The sequence below is a fragment of the Herpailurus yagouaroundi genome, unplaced genomic scaffold, assembly GCF_014898765.1.
Source record: "Herpailurus yagouaroundi ecotype Mexico unplaced genomic scaffold, PumYag 100, whole genome shotgun sequence".
Classification (NCBI taxonomy): domain Eukaryota; kingdom Metazoa; phylum Chordata; class Mammalia; order Carnivora; family Felidae; genus Herpailurus; species Herpailurus yagouaroundi.
In genome coordinates, this window is record NW_024412391.1 from 13989744 (window position 1) to 14014061 (window position 24318).

Below are 24318 nucleotides of genomic sequence, written 5' to 3' on the forward strand. Positions count from 1 at the left end.
TCAGTACAGCCCAGCCATTGTCTTCACATTTCCCATTTATCTTAAAGAACAGAAAAATAGAACAGATGAGCCATGTAAACAAAATTCAGTGATTGGTCCAACAGAAGAAAAGATATTTGTGTTTTAAAGATTTAAATGTTTATTTAAATGGCTTTTGCAAAAAGTTACCCAACACTCTATCTTCTTTTTTTTTTTTTGTACTCTTCAAATGATTTGTAATAGTAATAGGTAACATTCCAAAATGCTTACCATATATAGTCCCAGGTATTGTTCAAAGAACTTTACATGAATTATCATATTTAATCTCCCAGAGATTTTTATTAGGCCATTTTTGTTACTGTCCCAGTTTTACAGAGGTGAGAGAACTGTTGGGGTACGGTGACATGTCCTGTTTTATAAGGGAGGAGCTGTACTGGCAGTATGGCTCCAAAGGAAAGTACGTTGCTCACCGGAGTACAGAGTGCTGTGGACAACATATTCTGTTTTAAATATATTAAACATTTCGTACAGTGGAGCATTCAGTCTCTCCAGCTCAGCCTGTGTTTTTAGTAACTGGTACCTAGTGCCTTAGATTGGAAAATGTTTTAATACAGAAAACGAAAATGCCTGTCCTTTCCAGTGGTGCCTTGACCTCTACTATAGGGGACAGGCACATCTCCCATATCTAGTATTATGTTGTTATTTTGGAGATAGGTCACTTCCTAGGAACTTCGTTTCACTTAATCTTTGACAAAGACAAGCCTTTATCAGATTTTTGATAGCACTGAAACATCAAAAAGATACCATTATTCTACTTTGAATTTACAAGATCTACCTTTCTCAAAGGAAATCTTGATAGAAAACATTGTTTTAATGCTCATGTCAAACAAGAAAATTTTGTTTTAAAGTAAGAAAATAACAGACTTTTAATATTTGATTTAAATAAGATTTACTTGCTACAAATTTATGCTTCCACTGGACAAATCATGTCAACTATTCTACCTCCATTGATGGAGCAGAAAACCACAGAATAAATATGAATGAAAGAGAGTTTTAAATTTTAGGTTGTAAATATTTTTAAATTTTAAATTTAATTACAATTTAAATGTTTTTAAATTTTTAGGTTGTAAATCTTCTTAAATTTTAGGTTGTAAAGGACCCTACAGTCATAAAAACAATATGACCATGCTCAAAGCAATGAATGGTCCTTTCGTTGAAAGACCACCATGTTAGATTATGGGCAGCCTTCTCTGCCTGTTCTTTTTGGTCCTTTTTTTAGGGTCATCTGACCAGATTATTCTCCCCTACCCCATATGGTGTGAGGACTTAGAAAGCATCTTAGCGGGGGCACCTGGGTGGCTTAGTTGGTTAAGCATCCGACTTGAGCTCAGGTCATGATCTCACGGTTTGTGGGTTCAAGTCCCACATCCGGCTCTGCGCTCACAGCTGAGAGCCTGGAGCCTACTTCGGATTCTGTGTCTCCCTCTCTCTCTGCCTCTCCTGCATGCACTCTTGACTCTCTCTCTCTCAAAAATAAATAAACATTAAAAAGCAATTTTTTTTTAAAGAAAGTATTTTAACAAAGTTTGGAGGGGAGAGATATAGACACATATAGATAGGTAGATAGGTATATTTAGACAGGTATATATGGCCATTTTATATACATACATATATAACATAATATCTACCTTCTTTAAAAATTGGAATGTGGATATTACTTATTTGAAGCACAGACCATATTGTTCTCAAAATGTGGCTATTAAAAAAGGATCAGGGTGCCCGGGTGGCTCAGTCAGTTAAGCATCTGACTTTGGCTCAGGTCATGATCTCACAGTTCGTGAGTTCAAGCCCCGCATTGAGCTTTGTGCTGACAGTTAGGATCCTAGAGCCTGGTTCAGATTCTGTATCTCCCCCTCTCTGCCCCTCCCCTGCTCAGTCTCTGTCTCTCTCTCCCTCAAAACTAAGTAAACATTAAAACAAAATTTTTTAAAGGATCAGACAAAAACACAATTGACGTGTGTACTTACTACAAGCTGTAGGGTTGACCAAATAACAACAAACTTAGCTACCATAATAACATTAAAGTAACGGTAATTTATAATTGATAAGAAAAGAGGCATATACACACCTACTACCATCTCAAGACAACATAGATAATACAAACAGCCTTTCTGAAAATTAGGGTCCTTTTTAAAAAAAATTTTTTTAATTTTATTTTTGAGAGAGAGAGAGAGAGAGCGCGCGCGCGCGCGCGCGCGCGCGCACGCACGCAAGCGGGGGAGGGGCAGAGAGAGGGAGACAAAGAATCTGAAGCAGCTCCAGGCTGTCAGTACAGAGCCCGACATGGGGTTCAAACTCACAAACCATGAAATTACGACCTGAGCCGAAGTGGGACGCTTAAAGGACTGAGCCACCCAGGGACCCCAATTAGGGTATTTCTACCACCTGTGAGTACCTGTTCAGAGTAGAAGCATTGCAGGATCGGTAGGCAATTGTGAAGCTAGAATTTTGGGAGTAGTTTGGGGTCCAGTTTGGAGAAGGGCCGATTGCCACTATGATATTTGTCCCAGTGATGCATAATAACGTCAGTCTAATGAGAAAACGTCGGACAAGTCCATATTGCCAGCCATTCTACAAAATATCCAACTGGTGTATTCCTCAGGAGTGTCAAGGGGTCTTAAGAGACAAGAGGATACTGAGAAGCCGTGACAATTAAATGCAAAATGACCTTTGGAATTGGGTCCTGACATAGAAAAAGAACATTCGTAGAGAAAGTGTAGCGAAATAAAGTCTGCAGTTTAGTTAATAGTAGTTACTAGTAATGTTGCATTGTTAACTTACTCGTTTTGATGATTGTGCTGGGATTATCTAAGACATTGATGTGAAAGGAAGGGGGGTGACAGTATATACAAATTTTCCACCATTTTTGCCCCTTTTCTATTAGTCCATACTTATTTCACAACAGAAATTGCTTTTATTTAGTAATTTGTGGACGTTTGGCAATAGGTTAGCATTCAGGAAAATATACAAAATCTTGTCTTAGCCAGCCTGTTCAGCATGTATCCCTCTACCCCTATTTTTATGTTTTGGCTATATTATTAAATTATTTGTTGTTAATTAGTTCTTTTGAGGAAGGGGAGAGTAACACAATTTTTGTATATGTTACAGGCATTTATAACCAGCATAACAATTAGCTATGTACACCTCATTGTAAGAAACATAACAAGTCAGTGAGGTCCCACTGTGTTTCCTTTTCTTGATGGTGTTCTGCCCCTAACCCCCCGGCTACCACCACCAAACTGCTGCTACTTGGGGATAATCCGTGGAATTTGCTATTTACTAATCCTGTTTGATTATTTTGCATTTTTTCCGAACTTGACATAAATTACACTCTACAATATTATATCTAGAACTTGCTTGTGTTCGCTCCACATGTATGTGTAATTCATTCTTTTTCATCACTGTGTAGATTTCCACTGTGTGAATACCCGGTATTTATTCATTCTCCTGCTGGCAAGCTTATTGGCAAGCTTTTTGTTTTTGTTTTTTAATGGTTGTTTATTTTTAAAAATATTTTCTGCCACCAAAAGAGAAACTCTACTCTTTCTGTACTCCAGTAACACTGTCCACAACTTTAACTCAATATTTATGACCTTTCATTTGACTCTTTTTCTTTTCTCTTATATCGGATGGAAAGCTTCTCAAGAAGTTTGCAGATCATCAAGATCTGTTTCCCCAAGTTGGACATTATTTGGATAATAAGTATCTAATTTGGTTGAATGAATAAGTATATACTTACATGAATTAAACGCTATCTGCATACAGATCTTGGGCATATTTGTGTTTATTCCCTTAGTTGTTATATGGCATTGCCTCCTGGGGACTTTTCCTCATTATAAAGATTTATACAGTGTGGGAATCTGGCCACTGAGGTGGAAATACAGGACATAAATAAAGCCTAAAACTTTAACTTGGGAAGTTAAGAGCTAAGATTGCAGACAGCACAGGTACGTGTCTTTTGTCTGTTTAACGTCTTAGGGAAACTTTGACAAAATCAGTAGTAATTTTACCTGTATTTGGCATTATAAAGCAGAGGGGAGCTTGCTAACTTATGTTATGGCAGAAGTCACTTTTGTGCATCATTCTTGTTAGAAAGCTTAATATTTGCCTTTGATCATTTTGAATTTGTACCCAGAATTAGTTTTGTCCAAATTAGCTTTTTCCTCCAAAATTATTTTATTTGTATGTTGACTTTACTCTGCAAAAATAGGTGGCACAGCTCCTGTGCCAATCTCATTTGATTTCTGTAACTGCTTTGGCAGAGATAAGCAAGGCTACTTCATCCGTATTTTACAGGTTACAAAAGAAAGCCAAGGGGACTTTGAAGGACTTGCTCAAGGTCACAGAGCAGAACCAGAAACCAAATCTGTCAGCCTCGTCCTGGCTCTGTCTGGACATTACTGTTTCAGTGTTTAAATTAATTGAAAGTATTAATCAAGATGTTTAGCTTTGCCAGCATTTTGAAACTTTAGTATCATAACGCCCCCTTGACAGTTTATTATAGTAGTATGGGGCGTTTCTCATCAGTGTTAGTGGCAGGTTAGTAACTGCCTTTTTACTGCCCTCTTTGTTAGAAGGGTTCACACAAAAAGAGCTTAAGCCAAACATTGCAAAAGAGCATGTAGTGACCGGTGTGTATTTTAAAGGAAAGAAAAATCTTATAAAATAAAACTGAAAGGGAGGTGTGAAAGACATAAGGTTATAATATCTGAGAAGACAAAAGGCCTTTTGGTAGCTTGCGACCTACAGATGAATTAAAACCTCTTGGCATATAGACCGATGAAGTTGGTCATTCGCAGTGTGATTTTAAAACATGCAGAAGCACTGCATGAATATTGTCTTCATGTCAGAAATGCACCTTCGTGCTTGAAAACGATAAAAAATTACAATCGATCCTTACAACTGTTCTGTTCATCTTTATTGATCAGGTGCAAGAAAGATAAATCGCAGCCCAAATAAGATTATAGTAAATGTTAGCATCGTAGGGGACTCTGGGTTGATAGAGAGCCATTCATCATCTCAAATGGTGACCTGTCCATTGCTCCAGCCACCCCGAGTCTGCTGTCTAATCACATATCTATTGATTTTATCAACATCCAACAAACCTGGATGTGACTGTCATTGGGCAACCCAGATTGTTAAATGCAGAGGGGTCACTGGTGTGAAGAGGATTTCATTTTCATTTTCTCACCAACCAACAATGATTTATTAAAAAATAAACTACCCTAAGTCATGTATGTGTAACCTGAGTGATTAGGGATTGAAGGTGCACAATAGACCACTGTATCATGTAGTATTCTTTTGTCCTGGGACAGGTTTTGCAGGGTATTTCATTGAGTCTGAAGGCTCTTGGGGTCATTTAGGCCACCCCCTGAAGTAAGATAGGTTTCAACGTAGCCAGCCAGAATGGATAGATTAAAATTTTTCTGCCTCAGGAAAGGCATTCCTTTCCTATTGCAGCTTGATTTATGTTGCTTATGTGTTCATTTATGTAATACTGGAAACATTTTTTTTTTTAGGGCGTAAAAAAATTACCTAAACCCATACCCTGTTCTTACTAATTAATTTGTTATAAATATTGATGCTCTTGTGGTCATGTGAAGGTAATAGAACACATTCTACTCTGTAAAGAATCCATCTTGAGGACAAAAATACTGTATAAAAAGAAGTGAACCTTTAATATCCCAGGTAGAACATTGGAATAGTAGGCAAATATGTGAAGAATTTTCTCACAAGGATCAAATAATGATGAATTATAACAATGAAGGTTTACTCTAATTACAACTTGTATACCAGCAGATGTGCTATTATTTAAATGGATACCTTTCTTTACGTGCACTTTTATAAGTATCTATGTCACTTATGCAAGAAATCTTTGTCCTACTGCTTGAATGGCTGAAAAAAAGATTTTATGTATCATTTTGTAACTGTAAGTCTTACTCACATTTTGCCCTCTTGAGTAGTGAAAACTCTACTGTCAATCTCTGTCCACAGAGCTCAGAATTCTACAAAGTCACCACCGAACAATATCAGAAAGCAGCTGAAGAGGTGGAAGCAAAGTTCAAGTAAGTTTTTAACACCTAATGTTACAGTATTTCCCGTCCTTGACAAGATCAAAGTACAATGTTCTTGCTTCTTGAATAGTGGATGGCTTGTTGTGGGCCCTCTGGAATACTTGGAAGTGTATTTGGGTATTTGGGTAGTGAGGTGCATCCATGTTCTCCAAATACAAGGAAAGGGCATTTGATGAAAGCTTGTTGCAACTCATTTTCATGAAGTAAGGGGAAGTTGAAAGCAATGCTAATAGAGTTTTCATTTGGAATAATATTATATAAGATGGGATGCCCTTGATTATGAAGGTGATGTGAAATTGCTATCTCTGTTAATAGAATCATAGAGACCATTCAGTTTTATATAATAAAATGACAGGCATGTCCAAATTTGAGTAACCACTTTTCTCATGTTCAAGCTGTTTTCATTTCTTCCCGTGTACCTTGAAAGCATTTAAATCACAGACTTTACCTTGCCCTTGATTATGAAGGTGATGTTAAATTGCTGCCTCTATTAATCCTTGGAATGTTTAAATGAATGTTCTAATTGATGGATCAAAGTGTCCGTGACCCGTAGCCCTGTACTTTCCCTTTGCTGCCAGTTCTCACATTAGGTAAGAAGACATCATTCAGAATTTTCCTGAGAGTATAAATAGTTTTATTGTGTAGCCCCTGTTAGTAGCACATGTGCAAATTAGTGAAGCAAAAAAAGGTATTGTGACAGGTTTAGTTGAAAGATCGTATTGGGCTCTGACCTTCTTCCTGGTGCATGTTTATAAGCTTTTGATAAAATGATTAAACCCTAAGGTGTAAAATTATTTATTACTTTCTGCTGTGGTACAATTTGTATGGTAAATGGATATTACTGTGTTCTTTAATAAAAAAAAAAAAAATCTTTTTTTTTTTTTTTTTTTTTAAAGGTAGTTTGAGGTATATTTAGACAAACCTCTTTGTCTTTGTTAGTGAATTATCTTTTTAGGTCAGCAGGGAGAGACCTTCAAAGAATGGGCCACAAATCTCACTCTTAAAGGTTAATGTGCTTTCTTAAGTATTTAGATATAAAAATGGATCTGGACTTTAAAAGGTACTCTACATATGTATTCTTCAAGTTATGGTTTATCTTTTCCCCTAACGATAACGTAACATTTGTTACCCTTTCTGTCTCTATGCCATGAGAGTCTTTGACTCGGCACCCTGGGTATTCCTCTCCTGTCAGAGGGTAGCTATTCAAATAAGTAGAATTTATGATAAATCAAAGGAGATCAATTCTGACTAGAATGATCTATGACGTTATCAAAGGAAAACAATTACTCAGTTGAGGCTTGAAGGGGAATATTGGACAGGTGGAAAGGAAAGGATTCAGAAGGAAATTCATGTTCTTGAGTTGGGTGACAAATCCCTTAAGATCAGTGGTTTGACTCAGAGGGACTCTCGTGCAAGATGAAGTTGGAAAAGTCAGTACGGTCCTTTGATAACTGCTGGGCTAAGAAGTTGGTCTTCATGTAGCAAGAAGTCTTTGGAAGGTCTTTGACCAGGTAAGCGCTTGATTTCCGTGCTCCTTTGGTAATACTAACCAGACAGTAGATGCGAGGCTTGACCGGGGGTGAGGAACAAGAAGCAGTAGTAGGAAATGGGAGGACTATGTAAGTGAAAGAGAAAAGACGGGGTGCAAGCAAGTCACTGAAAGATTAGACCTGGACTAGTGAGCGACTGGTGTATTCGTTTGCTAGGGCTGCCGTAACAGAGAACCACAGACTGAGTGGTTCCACAGAAGTTGATTTCCTCATAGTCTGGAGGCTGCAAGTGTGAGATCGGGGTGCCCGCACGGTTGGCCTGTCTTCCCTCTCCACATCCGTGTCCCAGTCTCCTTTTCTTATAAATCACATTGCATTAGGGCTCACCGTAATGATCTCAGTTTAATTTAATTACCTCTTTGAAAACCCTTTGTCCAAATACACTCTCTGATACCGGTCATTAGATCTTCAACATACGAATTTGGTTGGGGAGGGGTCCCTTCAGCCCGTGACACCTGGATTTAGGCACTAGGGAAAACCAGAAATAGAGGTTTAGCAGATTGGAAAACTGGTGGAGGCTCAATTTTTATAGAGAGAGGTAAATCTGGTTTTAGATGAACAGAATCACTCTCCTAAAAGCCCTGTGCAGCTGCCATGTCATTCAGCCTGGACTAGCCTGCTGGCAAATGAGAGGCTGCAGGGCACACAAAAATAAATGTCTTGCTGACTTACTTTCTCCAAGACAACATGGAGCTGTAGGTCAGGCTTAGTGTTTTTGTTTTTGTTTTTTTTAAGTTTATTTATTTATTTTGAGAGAGACAGAAAGAGTACAAGTGGAGGAGGGACAGAGAGAGAAGGAGAGAGAGGATCCCAAGCAAGCTCCACACACGCTCAGCATGCAGAGCCTGACACGGGGCTTGAACCCATGAAACCATGAGATCACGACCTGCGCCAAATTAAGAGTTGTCACTCAACCGACTGAGCCACCTGGGAGCCCCTCGACTTAGTTTTAATCAGAGCCTCAGCAGCTTCATTCTCTGTTACCTTTATAAGATATTATTCTTTATTAAATTCTACTCTCATTTGGCGTGGTAAAGAATTTGGCTTTTCCCAAAGAGAGGTCTGGCCTATATACTCATCTTCTGGGAGAGGGAATTTGGAATCCTTTGGAATTTCCCAAGGGATGGAAGCGTTTCATTAGTCACGATGGGCCCTTTGGGCCATGTGTTGTCAAACCAATCTCTGGGGAAGTGGTGCTGGAGACTGAATTCAGCCACATGAGCGATCAGTCAAGCAAACCTATGCGATGAGGCCCCAGTGAAACTCTGGACACTGAAATTTGGGTGAGCTTCTCTGGTTGATTCTCTGTGCATATTGTCACAGGTTGATGCCAGGGGGAGTAGAGCATCTTGAGGAGAGTGGAAACTTTGCATTTAGAACTCTCCCAGAGTCTATCCGATGTATCTCTTCCTTTGGCTAACTCTCTGTGTCATTTCCCATGATAAGCCATAACTGTGAGTTTAATAGCTTTCTGTGAGTTCTGTGAATACTTTTAGTGAATTATCAAGGCTGGAGCAGTTTTGGGAACCCCTTGAACTTGCAGATGATGCCAGGGTGGGGACAGTCTTGGAGACTCTGCCCTTGGACTTGGCAGTTTGGCCAACTCTGGTGCAAACAAAACCCCAGGTTTTCACATACTGTGAAGGAATTTTAAGAGCTAGTTTTTCAGAGAGTGGCTTCCATTATATTAGTCCCCCCCCCCCCCCATACTACCTGCTAGATGGAGCTTCTTAGAAAGTTTGTATTTTGATTTGTGGTGAGTTTGTTAGCTTCATGCGTAGGAAGTGATAGTGCCTTGGCTATAAGAGATGCTTACCATCTTTGAAGGCACGGAAGTTACTCAGTGGAACTTTGTTTCTCCTTAGAGACCTGAGCATCTCAGGTAATCCTGGCAGCTTCAGTCTTTTGCAAGGCAGTATACTGTATCCTTTTCATTGCATGACATTGTTGATTTCAGCATTGTTGATCTCAACAGGCTCTGAAGAACTTTGGGGAGGATTTAGTTAATTTTATTTGACGGGAGTGTTCATTTGGGTGCATCTTGGTTACAGGAGATGGAAGCTTTCTAAAGTACAATTTCAAGGGTGTTATTACTCACCTGATAGAGGGGCACACAAAATCATTATAAAGTTGTTTTGTTTTGTTTTAACGTTTATTTATTTTTGAGAGACAGAGAGAGACAGAGAAGGAGCAGGGGAGGAACAGAGATAGAGGGAGACACAGAATCCGAAGCAGGCTCCAGGCCCTGGGCTGTCAGCACAGAGCCCAACGCAGGGCTCGAACCCACGAACCGTGAGATCATGACCTGAGCCGAAGTCAGTTGCTCAACCGACTGAGCCACCCGGGCGCCCCCACACAAAATCATTGTAAAGAGAAAGAAAGCTAAGAGCATTTGAGGTGGCACGTGATAAACACCAGTCACATCCATGCGTCCCGCCAGGATAGCTAATGGAATTATTTTAAGGATGCTTAAATATTAACTCGCCCTTCAGTCTTTCAGTTTATAGTTTTGGCAGGAACCCATTGAAACACTTTAGATTTAATGGGATTTTTCCTCCTATTTTATTGCCGCGTCATTCATTCAGAGAGCTCCTGTGTGACATGCCCTCCGAGTTCTGAGTACATAGCTCTGAGGAGACAGGTAGGACCTTGCCAGTGTGGAACTCAGAGTCCACCAGAGAGAGCAGGAGGAAGACAGAACTTTACAATAGAGAGCATCTGAAAAACCCCAAATTAGTTCTACTGTAATGGAATAATTGTGTCCCTAATAACTTATTAAAAATACTGTTCACCATTTTTTTTCAGTAAGAATCAATTTGGAGATTAAGAATGTGGGCTGTTTATTTTCCTGCAAGAACTTTTCCCGACCACAATCGCTTTAAGATTTTATCTATAAAACCCAAATCACTTAGCAAACCCAGCAGGTTTTTTTTCTTTTTTTTTTTATGTCTAGCTTTTATTCAAAAGGTAACCGTTACTCACCCAGTCCAACTAAAAAGTCACTGTTGGCAGTTCCAGTCACCTTTTATCACCCTTTGTTAATATGTGTTAAATAGAGCCATTTATGGTGCTAATTCTTAGTTACCTGCTGCTAGGACCCTAGTATTGTGTCACATAGCTCAGCATACCGAGAATTACGTTCCATATTAATCCTTATTTTCCACCTGATAGGTCATTAATTAAACAAACTAATACATCAAGTAATGTTACACTGACGGTGCTTTGCATTGGTCTAGCACAAGGTAAATGCTCAGTGCGTATTTGATTTTATTAGTTTTCATTGTTAAATATATTGTGATGATATAATTTTATTATTATGTCCAGTTCAAGTTACGCAGCTGTGCACCACAGGAGAAGTTTCTGTATGCTTCCAGACAAAATCTACATGATGTTAAACAAAAAAGGTAACAGAAAGGGTTCTTCTCCTCAGGAAGCCCCCAGCCCAGGGGGAGACCCGATGACCTAGTGTGAAGCCCTGGGGACCTAGGGCGCCCTGAGGGGTGTGGCAGAGCAGTAGGGGAAGAGTGCTGCAGGGGCCCTGCTTCACGATCCCTGTCACAGTCAGACCTCTTTGAGGTTCAGTAGGGCCTGAATGCCACACCTGCAAAGCTGAACCATTGTTACCAGTGTATTTTGTACATATGAGGGTTTTTTTTTTTTAATGTTTCTTTATTTGAGAGAGAGAGAGAGAGAGAGAGAGCGCATGCCCAAGCAGGGGAGGGACAGATAGATAGAAGGAGAGAGGGTCTCAAGCAGGCTTCACACTGTTGGTGCAGAGCCGGACGCGGGGCTCCATCCCACAAACGGGAGATCATGACCTGAGCTGAAATCAAGAGTCAGATGCTTAACCGACTGAGCCACCCAGGCACTCCACGCGTTTTTTTGTTTGTTTGTTTGTTTGTTTTTTAAATATAAAAGCTAATATCAAGCAAATGTAAAAGCACATATCAAAGAAATAGGAATATGTTGAAGGCAGTGGAAAACCTCGTGAAGACATGCGCTATCAACCAAATGAAAAGCATTTTAAAGACGACTGATGTTTCCCATCCTGTCTTAGATAATGAAGTGGCCCGTTTCTACCTTCCGGAAAGGAGAAAATGTGTATGTGGGAAGTGATGTAGGTCTGTGGAAAACAGTTCTGGAATCCTTTTGTTAGAGGTGTAACTTTTCAGCGTGGCTTCTGTTTCTTTGAAAGATGAAGGAGTGTGATTCTGAGATTGGATGTGAGCACTACTAATACTCCTTTGTGTGCCTGACTTCAGAAGGGGTTTTCACTTTTATCCTTGAACGAAGTTGTTGAAGCCCGACTTATAAATTTAGGCTCGTGGAAGAAGCCTGGGCTATCCTTACAAAGTATTAAAAGATTAGTCACCCTGTGGAAGAAGTTGAGGTGATTTTAGAGTATCTGAGGAGTGCTGTGCAAAACTCCTCGAGATAAAATGGGTTTTGTAAGTATTACCATATATTCAAAGTTTTCTTCAATGTAAAATCCTTTAACTTTAAACTGTTTTGCTTTTATTAGGTTTCACTTTGACTGATGTAGGGTGGAAAAGTTTTCCCTTCCTCTGGGTTCTTTGGCTGGTTGAATAATTAAATTTGTGTAAAACCAATTAACAGGAGAACACAACTCAAAGAGTAGGGACATGTACATGTGAAAGAGACCTGGAAAAACTGAGTAACTCTCCAAAATGGCCCAAAGCATCAACTTAAATACCGTCTGTCTTCAGCTAAAGACAAAAGATGTTAGAGGTACAGAATCAGTTACAGGAGCACAGTCAACAAGGGTGAGGTGGTTATGCAGACTTAAGTCATTGTCTTCTCCATTGAGAGAGGACTTTCTACAGACTGAGTCATCCCCCCTCTTCCTGGTACAGCAAGGGAGACCTCCCCCCCACCCATGGAGGTTTCCCTTATGCATGGGTACGTCTCTTGCAAGAGGGTAATTTCTCCTTGGTTTCCAGAGCTTCTCGTGCGTTGGCGTGTGTGTTTTTCCAAATGATCAACCAAAACTAATCCTATGCCAGAGGGACATATTTTGGGGTGGCAAGTTCTGCGCCTCTACACTGGCAGTACTGTTTTGTTTCTCTTTTGGGTGTATGATTTTAATAGCTATACTGCAAATGAATTAGAGAAGCTGAGGATGACAGGCCAGTGGTATCAGCAGGTGTTTCTCGTGTTCTCTATAATTACACATGGGATCATGGACACTTTTAAGCAACAGTGTTTAAAGATCCTGCTTAATTGGCCGTGAAATAATTAAATAAGGTTTTGACTGGCAAATTTATAATTCTGTTAGATGGGTAAGCCAGTGTGCCTGAACGTCAACTTGACTTCAACTTGGAAATATTAGATTAATAGAACTAATTGTACCGCAGGTACAAAGTTTGCTCTGATTAATAGTCTCAAAACTCGTCTAGAAGTTTAGCCAAGTAAATTTATGTTACTTACCTTTTACTTTTAATTAAAACTTATTTCAGAAAGTTTGAGCTGTTTACTTTTGCTGTGCTGCTCTTTGTGGTTTCTCCAAAGTTGAGCTCCAGTAATTTTTCAGTGACTCCAGCTGCCTTATTGAATAACTTGCCTTATCAAAAGGCTTAAAATTATATACTGTTGGACATGTATTTGTATCTGCAGCTGACAGGTCCCCTGCACATCGTCTCTAACACTTATTGATGTCTACTTATAACGTACTTTAGTGCTGCGTGAATGGCTCTGATAGACCAAATGTACATGATAAATGTTTTATCTCTGATTCTCATTGATCAATTTCTAAATGATCAAATGGTTTATCTCAGTGAGACACTAATTCACATTGATCAAATTCTAAATGACCAAGTTGACTTGGTTTCTGCTGAACACAAATTGTATTAAAACAACATTACTTGAACACGCTGTCTTTTCTAATGCAGGAGTTATGTTACCAGAAGTTACATTATAACTAGAGTTATTGTATTATAAAGATGTCTCCTTCATAATGAAAAGTTTACACAAGAAGAAAAGAATGCGATATTGCAGGAAGAACAGGGCTTTGAGCAAGGATTTGGGCTTTTACTAACTAATTAAATTCTGCATTTGTATTGGGCCCTCTTTCCCTTTTTTTAATTTGAAAGGCTGTGAGCAGGAAATATAGCAGCTGCAGTGGTGACATTTTATTCCCTAAGGACCTTGAAGCCAAGTAACATCTTGATTATTCAGTAAGAGACTTAGTAATTGAAGAGGCAAAATTCTAGATAAAATAAATATACCTGTACCCTTTGTGTATAAACTTGGTTACAATAGCCTATTTAGAGGTTTAGGGTTATTTGTTGTTTTTTAAAAAACATTGGCTCACTTTTGTCAACTTGCACAGTATTTCAGGTACCATCTAGAGTTTGTCGATGTGTTACTGGTAGAGGATTTCAATTCGGAATTTGAAGAACAATGTTTATGAGCTTAAGAATATACTTTGTATATGAAGCTAATGGCAAGTATACATTTGGTTGAAACATGGGCTTGGTTTTTTCCAACAACCAGTTCCCCAGGCAGGTTATTTATTACATCTTTGGCTTGTCTCTTGCATCTGTAAAATGGAAACTATAACCACCACTCTCTTGAGGGCATCCAAGCTGAGAAGGTTTAAAAGTTAAGAAAGAAGGAAAAGAATCTTGTGATTGAGCCTCATCTAAAGAGGGTTGTAAGTAGTTGTTGTATTCAGTTCTGAGACACTGGCTGCCATTTGAATTATCTTCTAGATGGTGCGGCTGCCCTTCCGTCCTTCATCAGGGGGTACGTGCAAAGTAGTTTGCCACCTCTCCGGCTAGGAGTCTGTCTCCCTTTCCACCCCCCTCCCCCCAAAATCCCAACTGCGTCCAACCACAAATTAGTTCCAATTAAAGTGAGGTCTGCTTGGGAACACACCAGTTTTTGACAAACATTTCATGTCATAGGCATTTAGGATTGGTTAGATTTGCAAAGAAACCTTAGGTAATTAATGCTTTTTAAAATTCCTTTGAGATTGAGACCCTTCTAATCAGATCTAAGTTATTTAGTTTCCTTTTGTTCCTTGGTTTGGATCTCTGTAGTTAGTCTCTGCACTGTTTTTTTTTTTTTTTTTTTCCAACGTTTATTTATTTTTGGGACAGAGAGAGACAGAGCATGAACGGGGGAGGAGCAGAGAGAGAGGGAGACACAGAATCGGAAACAGGCTCCAGGCTCCGAGCCACCAGCCCAGAGCCTGATGCGGGGCTCGAACTCACAGACCGCGAGATCGTGACCTGGCTGAAGTCGGACGCCCAACCGACTGCGCCACCCAGGCACCCCTCTGCACTGTTTTTTAAGGGAACAGAAGTAAGTGGTAAGAAACATTAACACTACTTGGGGGTTAGGTTTTTAATCTGCATTTTTTCCCTCTGCTTCCTAAACTGTCCCTCACAGCATTCCACTCAGTCCAGGGTGTCTGTATTTGAAAGGGGCAGGGCAGAGTGGCCAAGGCGATTGGGACGTAGGGCAGGTGCCGGGATGTAAACCATAGACAGGATTGTCTGTTTCACAAAAAAGAACCCAGACTGCAGCCATCACTTGAGCATCTGCAGTTGGTCACAAGGTCACGAGAGGGTCATTGCAGCAACTTCCTCATCATGTCAATGTAGGATGTACAGGAGCCTCAAGTGGTGACAGAAGCCACCAAAGGTCCAGTCACATTCGCCACATCCTATCCATGACGTGGAACTCTCTTCTGGGTCCCAGCTGTGGCAATCACGGTTGGTTTGGGTTGCTCTGGGCATCTTCTTTACTTTCATGGAACCTGTTTGTGCGTTAAATGTAAATGATCCTAACCAGTCTCGCTGTAGCCCTTAGGTTTGTGGCCATAAGCTCCTGAATCCATGATTTGTTCCACGCGAGATAACAAATGGTTTCCGTTTTCCCCTACAAGAACATTAGCATTGAGCTTTCTTCCTTAATCAATACAATCCATTTAGAATCTAGCATACCCTACATGGTTATATGAAATATTAATTGCACACTCAGATAAATGAAGATTCTGCCAAAATGACAGCTTGTTTCTTTCCTTGTATTGTAATATTTAAATGAGAACATTTTGAGTTCTAGAGTGCATCGTATTTTGGAATGTATTCCTTGATCCTTGCTTTTTTGGGTAATTAGACAACCATACAGCTTACAGCTCCCAAAAGATATTTCTAACTGGGACTTAGAAGTTTGTTCCTCTTGTTGATTCTGACTAGAGGTCCTTTATGTTTTAAAGGGTCTAGTAGAAAATAATTTTTGATTTTCCTTTGATGTTTTCAAAGTAAGAAAAAGTTATTTTGCTTTTTGAGTGCCACTGAGCTCCAGGTAGAAAGGAGAGAAGCTTGTAGGAGGGCCAATTAGAGTTAATTATTGTCTTACTGACCTGCCATGTTTTAAAATGTCCGGGAAAGTTCTAGGATGTAGGTTTTCAATTCTCTCCTTTTGTCAAGGTTGCAGAGTTAACCATCTTATGTCTTGAGCATGGTTAAAAATTACATCAAAGCCGTTATCTACACATAAAAATGATAGCTCTCGGGACAATCTTTGAGAAGTTGTGTAGGTTCAGCCATATTGTGAGATCCAATTATGTTTTATCATCTCATAGTTTGGGAAGTCTGTTCCAAATACTGTCAGGCCTCCCTGCCTTCAACCAGATAATTATAGATGTCTGTGGTTGCCCTTTCACCATGCCTGGGGTTCAAACCCTGGTAGTAAAATCGAAACCAGAACTTCTAGGATAATTCTACTTAGGCATACATTTCTATAGGTCTTTTGAAATGATAATTTATAGTGAGATGTCTCATGGTTTCAGTCTATCAAGGATTCTCATTGTTGCCTCTTTTGACTTTTCTTAAGACATAAGCATACAAAATACAAAAGTTGATAATTTGGACCTTATCATGATTTAAAAGTTCTGTTCATCTTAAGACACCATTAAGAAAAAAAAAATTTTAATAGGCAAAAGATTTGAACAGACACTTCAAAGGAAGGTATAAGGATGGCCATTAGCACGTGAAAGGTGCTAATAACTTCGTTAGTTATCGGACCGTGTGAGTTATAACATTGGAATGCTGCAAACCAAAAGGACTGATAATATTGTTTGTAAGGATGTGGAGAAACCAAAACTTTTATCCTTTGCTGGTGGAGGTATAAAATGGCAGCCACTTTTGAAAAAGTTTGGCAGTTTCTTATAAATTTAAATATACACTTGCTCTATGACCCTGCAATTCCAGTCCTAGGTATTTACCCAAGAGGAAAGAAAATATACATCCACGAAAAGATTTGTGCACATATGTTCGTATCAGGCTTATTCAAAGTAGTCAAAAACTAGTAACAACCGAAATGGTCCTCTGTGAGAGAATGGATAAACAAATTGTGGTATATTCATACAGTAGAATAGAATACTCTCAGCAGTTAAAAACACACACACACACACACACACACACACAAAAACAGAAACGCAAACTGTTGATACATGGATAACATGGGTGAATCTGAGAAACATGTTAGGCAAAACAGAAGCCAGGAGCCGGGAACAATGATGTGTCCTTCCATTTGTGTGATTCCATATATATGAAATTCAAAAATAGGAAAAATTAGTCTATATTGACCGAAATCACACTGGTTGATGGGGGTAGAGGGTATTTGCTTGGAAAGGGACACAAACTTTCCAAACCGCCGGGAGTATTCTTTTCTGGGTAATGGTTATACAGATACATATGATTTTTACTACAATATGAACACTTAAGATCAGTGCAGTTTTTTTTGTAATGGTAATTATACTTAAAGCACCCTAAAGTCGTTGTTAATTAATTTTAATGAGGGGAAAAAATTGCCCCAAATATTAGGAGTGCCCAACTTCTAACTGTAATTTGCCCTAGGTAAAATAAGTTAAGTTTCTTGAATTGAGTCAGCCTTAAGAAACTTATGATTTCTAATTGTGTCCATAATCATATTGTTTTCATTAGAATTAGAGTCCCTTATCTCAGGACCGTTCATTCAGTATGTTTCAGTGCTGTAGAAATAGGAGTAAACCGTGCTTTGCTTTATTTATTTATTTTCTTAACAATTAGTCTTCTCCCCATTATTAAATTACATTTGCCTGTTATACTTTCTGCCTCATTAGCTAAGAGTCTTGTTTGTAGATAGACCTGGTTACATTTTGAAAGTTATTTTTGATAAAGGGATTTTGAAGGCGCTATTTATAAATGAAACATTTATACAGTAACACTGGTACTTGGTAATATAATAACCCGAGGCAGCAAGTTGTTCATACTATGTATTGCATCCTGGCAAAATGCTTCAGAGCTTGTAAAAGCCTGCATCTTGGCCCTTTTCTACATGTTGAAACGGAAGCACACATGTTCCCATGTTCAAGTGTCGCCAAGCATCCCCAACTTGCTCACATGGCTGCCTTAAGCTGTTTTATGTGCTTTCTCATTCAGTGGCCAACAGTTAAATTGCTGTGTTCCTTTTGTGAGCTTATACGTCTAAATGCTGGTAATCAACTGCGTCCCTTGAAAATTGATAGATGCGCTCATTAAGGGGCGTTTTTGCTCTTGGCTCCTCTCAAAAGTCACCTCAGCTACTGTTTCTGGATGAAGCTGGCAAGAAATACTGTGCAAGTGATACATCTGGCTTTGTACTCCTTTGTGAGGGCTCAAACCTCCGTTTTCAGTATGTTAAACATGCTTTGTAGGGATCTTAAGTATAAAGAAGTCAGCTATTTGCCAATTACAGTATTAACACAACAAAGACTAAGGGCTGCTGTTGTGTGGTGGGATTTTAGTTTTTTTAATTTGCTGCCATTTGCTCTTCGCTTTGCTCTCTTATGCTTCTGGGATTACACACATACCTGTTTGTGAGACATCCACATCCCTGGAGACTCTGAAGTCCACCAGCCTGCCACTGGTAGAGAACTCAACAAAGCTGCCTGTGTGAGAGGCACATTCAGCGTGGTTTATGATTGGGATTTTGAAGGTAGCATACACCTGTTTCTGCCTTCAGGATGAAAAATGAATTGCCAATTACTGTAGACATGTTCCGACATGACACTTCATACGGCAGAAGCTTGCTCAGCCTGCTTTATGCTGGGCCCCCAACTATGAACCATCAGTTCTGAAAAAGGGGTGTGTTGGCAAGGAGCAGAAGAGAGAAGGGCCTCGATCCTTGATCCTTTCCTATTTTGTGTGCTCGTGCAAGCTGTGGGAAGGAGGTCAATGCCTCTCACCCTTGTTTCCCCGGCAGAGCTCTTGAGCAAGATGAAGCGCTCAAAGCCCGGTGCCAGCGCATCATCACAGTCTCATTACTTTGCAAGCTGCACGCCCAGATGCTGCTGTTTTCTGCACCAGGCTTCACTGCTACACATTCATAACACCTCCATCACAGCTCATTTGGTGCTACTCACAATTAACTGGCTCTTTTCACGATAGTGTTTCTCTGATACGAAAGACGCTAATGTAAAGAAGAAAATGACATCGTCGGGTGTAGAATCCATCTTTCAGACATGCTTCGTTAGTTGAGGGGAAGCAGGAATCAAGTGTTTTGTCACTACTTAAATAATATGTGGTTTTGGTTTGGTTAGTTGAGTGTTGGTTTGGGCGTATTTTTGAGGTCTTTGAAGTTGAGATAGTGGATTTCACTGGCAGACCAATTTCATTGATGCCCCTGTCCTGGAGGTCCTTTCAATTGGTGGATTCTGCCATCCTCATTTATTGGGATTCTTTCCCCAGTGAAGAGCTCAGTGACGTCTATTTATTTTGAAAGATTATTAATATGACATTTTTGCTTTAGAGAATTTAAATCATCATTAAAGTCAACAGATCCATCCATCAAAGGTCTTTGATGCTCCTCCAAACGCTGTTGGCACCGGAAATGCAGAAATGTAACTTTGAGTCCCTGTCCTCAGGGGTCTTGCACTTGTTGAGATCATTAGCTCTGCTACAGAGATGTCAAAACCTCACACAGAAACTGTAACATTTGTTCAAGAAGAACTGTTGAGTATCTCATATCTCATACATTCCTGGTGGTTTTTATAACCGGGACATATAGATATGACGAGGTTATGATCCTTGACTTCAAAACACTTGTAGAATACATGGGGAAGGCAGATTAATACACAAGTGACTAAAGTGGGGTAAATGCTGATAGAAAGGTACAGGCAAAATGCTATAGGAGTAAGGAAGGGAATCTGGGTTGCAGGAGGAGGTGACTGGTGTAGGCTGGGTCTTTCCACTTTGAGATTTTCAAAAGGTAGGAAGAGGGGGAATAGCTTTCCACGAAGAGGGAATTGGATGCTGGAAATGGTTGTGATGAATGTGGAGGGAGATGTGATGGAATATGAAGCTATAAAGGAAATTAGAGTCAGACTTCACACACCATGTTGTGAAAAGCAGAGGGAGTAAGATGTGAGGATTCAGCCAAGAATCCTACCTACTTGAAAATATTTTTTAAAGTGTAGTTATTTATTTTGAGAAGGAGATTGAAAGAGTATGAGCAGGGGTTGCAGGGGGTTGGCAGAGAGAGAGATAGAGAGAGAGAGAGAGAGAGAGAGAGAGAGAGAGAGAGAATGAGAGAATCCCAAGCAGGCTCCATGCTGTCAGAGAGCCTGATTCGGCACTTGATCCCATGAACCGTGAGATCATGACCTGAGCCAAAATCAAGAGTCCAGACACTCAACCAACTGAGCTACCCAGGTGCCCCCAAAATACATATATATTTTATATCTCCTACACCTCGTGCCCATAATTTTCACCATGGGATTATGCCTTCTGAGTTGGTCATTATTCTTAGACATCTTCTATCAAATATACAAGGGTTATGTTTGGTGCATGTGTGTGTGTGTGTGTGTGCTTCTTATAATCACAAGTTATTATATACTATTAGTTACTGTTATTTTAACATTATTAATACCCATTCAAAAATAAAGACATATTAATTCATTAACTGTCTCTTTGCAAAGTTCAGGGCTTTAAGAGACTGGCCACAGGAAAGAGCAGTTTTGATTGAAAAGAAACAAAGGGAAGAGAGAGTTCAAGAAACGTTTGGTTCATGGGGCTCCTGGGTGGCGCAGTCGGTTAAGCGTCCGACTTCAGCCAGGTCACGATCTCGCGGTCTGTGAGTTCGAGCCCCGCGTCGGGCTCTGGGCTGATGGCTCAGAGCCTGGAGCCTGTTTCCGATTCTGTGTCTCCCTCTCTCTCTGCCCCTCCCCCATTCATGCTCTGTCTCTCTCTGTCCCAAAAATAAATAAACGTTGAAAAAAAAATTTTTTTTAAAAAGAAACGTTTGGTTCATAGGATGCTGTGTGGGGAAATCCTAGGGCATTTTAGCAGAGAAAGAACCTTTTCAGATAAAGGAACACCAAAAGCCAGTGTGCCAGTTCCTTATTTAGCACTGTCCCTGCAGACCAAGTTATGGGATCATCTTTTAACTGAAATGGTATCATGGTGAACTTTTAAAAATATTCCTAGGCGTGATCTCTTTGAATGGTATACTAAGAATTCACATGATACCAGATTCTGCATGTTGCAAAGAGTGTGTTAAAGGCAATTTTTATGTGGTTTATTCAGATACGGTCTGTCTGGGTATGTGGTTTTTGATTGATGTCTAACGGTGATTGCATGGACCCAAGACATAAAATTAGCTCCTATGTTGCCATAAGATCCTAGTATTATTATTAAATAAATAAGAACTCTTTTTCCTTCCCATTGCATTTTGTAATCAACCTTTGCCTCTTGATATCCATCCTAGAGGCTTAGTGTGAAAAGAATATGAAATTAATAAATGCTATTGGATTTTTAAAAATTATCAAAGTAGTACTTTTTTTTTTATAACAAGGCAAATGTAATTTTTTTCTTCATTTTTCTTCCAGGTTAACCCCTTAAAAGCAAATCATGTGACATTGTAGTTTGATAGTAATCCTTCCACATTTATGTCTACCCATAGAAACAATAAATATAGATGTTCGTTTTATTTTTCACACACACACACACACACACACACACACACACACACACACAACCACATGAGATTGTGCCATATGTATTTTCTTTGACTTTAATTTATTATGGATATATCCTCCTTGGTCAACACCTGTAATTCCAACTCATTCTTTTAATATTATTCTATGCCATTGACCCATCAGAATTCATGGAGCCCATCTCCTACAGACAGGCACTCAGTTTTGTTTCAGATTATTTATTGTTTTGTTTTTTTTTTTTGAGTGGTGTAAACACCAAAACAAAACTACTGCAGTGAAACGAATTTGTACATAAATCTTTTGGAATTGGTACTTTTGTTCCTATAGCATGGGTGCAGTTTGAACCCTGACAGTCCTTACTATGTGGCATTGGGCTGCTCTTTGCTGATGTAGGAAATGTATAACCTGTAATAACCCATGGGGTTTGTAATAAGGGGTGATGAATAATGTAGGTAACATTCTGGGCATATAGTAGACACTCAGCCCTATACAGGATCAATTTCTGTACAGATCTAGTGGGGTTAGAGTTGGCAGAGCCTAGGTTACTTAACTTTAGAGGTTTTATTACAATGTGAATCTAAATCTGGCCTCCCAAGTGTGTGTGTCTCTCTCTCCTTTAAGAAAAGCAAAACCCATTTTGTGAAAATTTTCAGCTTTTTTGACTTGTGTAATTTAAAAATATTACATTTTGGCACAACCTTTACAGTTTTTGCTGCTGGTTTATAATTCCCTAGAGGTGAATTGAAAAGATTAGTGGTAGAACTTTTTCCATTAACTCTGGGAAAAACTACAGAGCAAAAAATTGTCCTTTGGCAGAAATGTCAATCCATACCTCTTTTGGAGCATTTGGAGACTGAAGCACTGAGAAGCTGATTTAATAGGAGAATTGAAAACCAAAATGTATACACATCTTCACCTTTCCGAACTGATGACAAGACAAATGAAAAATACACTCTCGGAACTTGGTGATGCAAAGAAAATAGGATCATTGCTCCAGAGAGTGCATTAAGGCCAGATCTTTAAAAGATCCCAGTGCTAGGCTTTTGGCCATGTTCTTCAAAAAGCTGATCTGTTCTTATTAATGATACATCTATTTGTACCTCATGCCATAAAATTCCCCTTTTGTATGATGCAGTTTCTAGAGAGTAGATTTAAGAAAAAGAGAATGTTTAATATGCTACAGATTCTGCTCTAGCAACCACCAAGAAAATAGGCTCATTTTCTCTTGTTTGTGGGTCTTAGTCTCCCTGGGTTTTTTCCCCCCACTTAGGACGTCTCGTAATTGTTACATTCCATAATGTCAATATAGCTATAATGGAATAGTAAATATCCATGTCAGCAGAAATTTTACTGGGCATAATCTTTATCCTTCACATTTTGCAATTGAGTTGTTTTAGCAAGTTACCTCTCCTCCTCCCCCACCTCCATGTATGTCTTCTGTATCTATGGAAGGTGATAATCACAGAGATGCTAAATAGGAATTAACTGAAGGCCATTCTTGTTTTTGGCATACCCCATGATGGCTATCAATAGTTAGCAAATTGGGATGGTCATCAATAGTTCAGGTTTCTGTTGAGTGAACTCCGTGTGTTTTTAAGTTGATGTCCATCATATAATTCAGTGTATGGTTTCTTTGGAGATAATCCCTGGACATATAAAATTGCAATTGAGAATGTACCATGCCTCTAAAAACATGTTTAAAGACACATGTTTTCTGTCACATCATTAGCTAACAGCAACACTGCTCAAAATAATAATTGTATTTTAACATCTCAGGTTGTACACATAATTTAGTTAGGAATGCACATGGGAGGTTGTGCTTGGGTAAATGCAGCTATTGTTTATGGTATAGTTTTCATCTAATAACTTGTTTTGCCTTTAGAATATTAATATTACCTTGAGATCGTGGGCAGTTATAGGTTGGTAGTCTATAATGCATTAACGAAATTCTTCCTGAAGTTTCTTCTGAAGTCATTTGCTTGGCATTTGGACTATAATTTTTCCAGAAATAAAAATGATACCTGTGATTATGTTAGTCCTCAAAAACCTATTTAACCCCTGTATGTTTGCAGTTAAGAATAAAAGACTGGAGATTAGGGGGTGTGGGAAGGAAAAGAAGCAAAAAGAAAAAAAAAATTGTGTGTGTGTGTGCATGTGTGTGTTTAAATTACATTCTGGATTTTAGTGGTGCCTTGATGGCTCAGTTAGGCTCAGATCATGGCTCTGTGCTGGTAGTACAGAGCCTGCTTGGGATTCTCTCTCTCTTCTGTCTGCCCCTACCCTGCTCATGTGCTCTGTTTCTCTGTCTCCCAAATTAAATAAATAAACTTAAAAAAAATAAACTACATCCTGGATTTTAAAAGCTAAGCCAATCATGAGTATAACCTTGTTTCTGTGAAAAAATGTAGATCCACATAGTGACGTGGGAACACAGAAACCTTGGAAAGAACAGCTTTCTCCCAGGCCCTTTAGTAGCTTTCGCACTTCTGGGGACCAGTGAGTGGGATTGTTTTCAAATGAAATCCTGGGTGGAATCATCAGACTTAAAAATGATAAAGGGTATTTTTAAAAATATAAATGTAGTTTCTAAGCTTATTTACCATCTTTGCTTATTATCAGGAAGACAGAGACACTTGTTTTCATGAACACAACATTTGAAAATAGGGGCTAA

At 39.2% G+C, this 24318-nt stretch overlaps 1 protein-coding gene across 5 annotated transcripts in view; it reads left to right on the forward strand.

The window, feature by feature from the left end:
- Positions 1–24318, forward strand: part of CHCHD3 (coiled-coil-helix-coiled-coil-helix domain containing 3) — a 286302-nt gene that overhangs the window by 224396 nt on the left and 37588 nt on the right. For 3 of the 5 annotated variants that reach the window (XM_040471925.1, XM_040471926.1, XM_040471927.1), the window contains 2 exons: positions 6034–6104; positions 10988–11067. In XM_040471925.1, coding sequence (XP_040327859.1) covers positions 6034–6104; positions 10988–11067 — 151 coding nt within the window. The remainder of the gene's footprint in view (positions 1–6033; positions 6105–10987; positions 11068–24318) is intronic. The other 2 variants (XM_040471929.1, XM_040471930.1) reach the window with 1 other exon arrangement.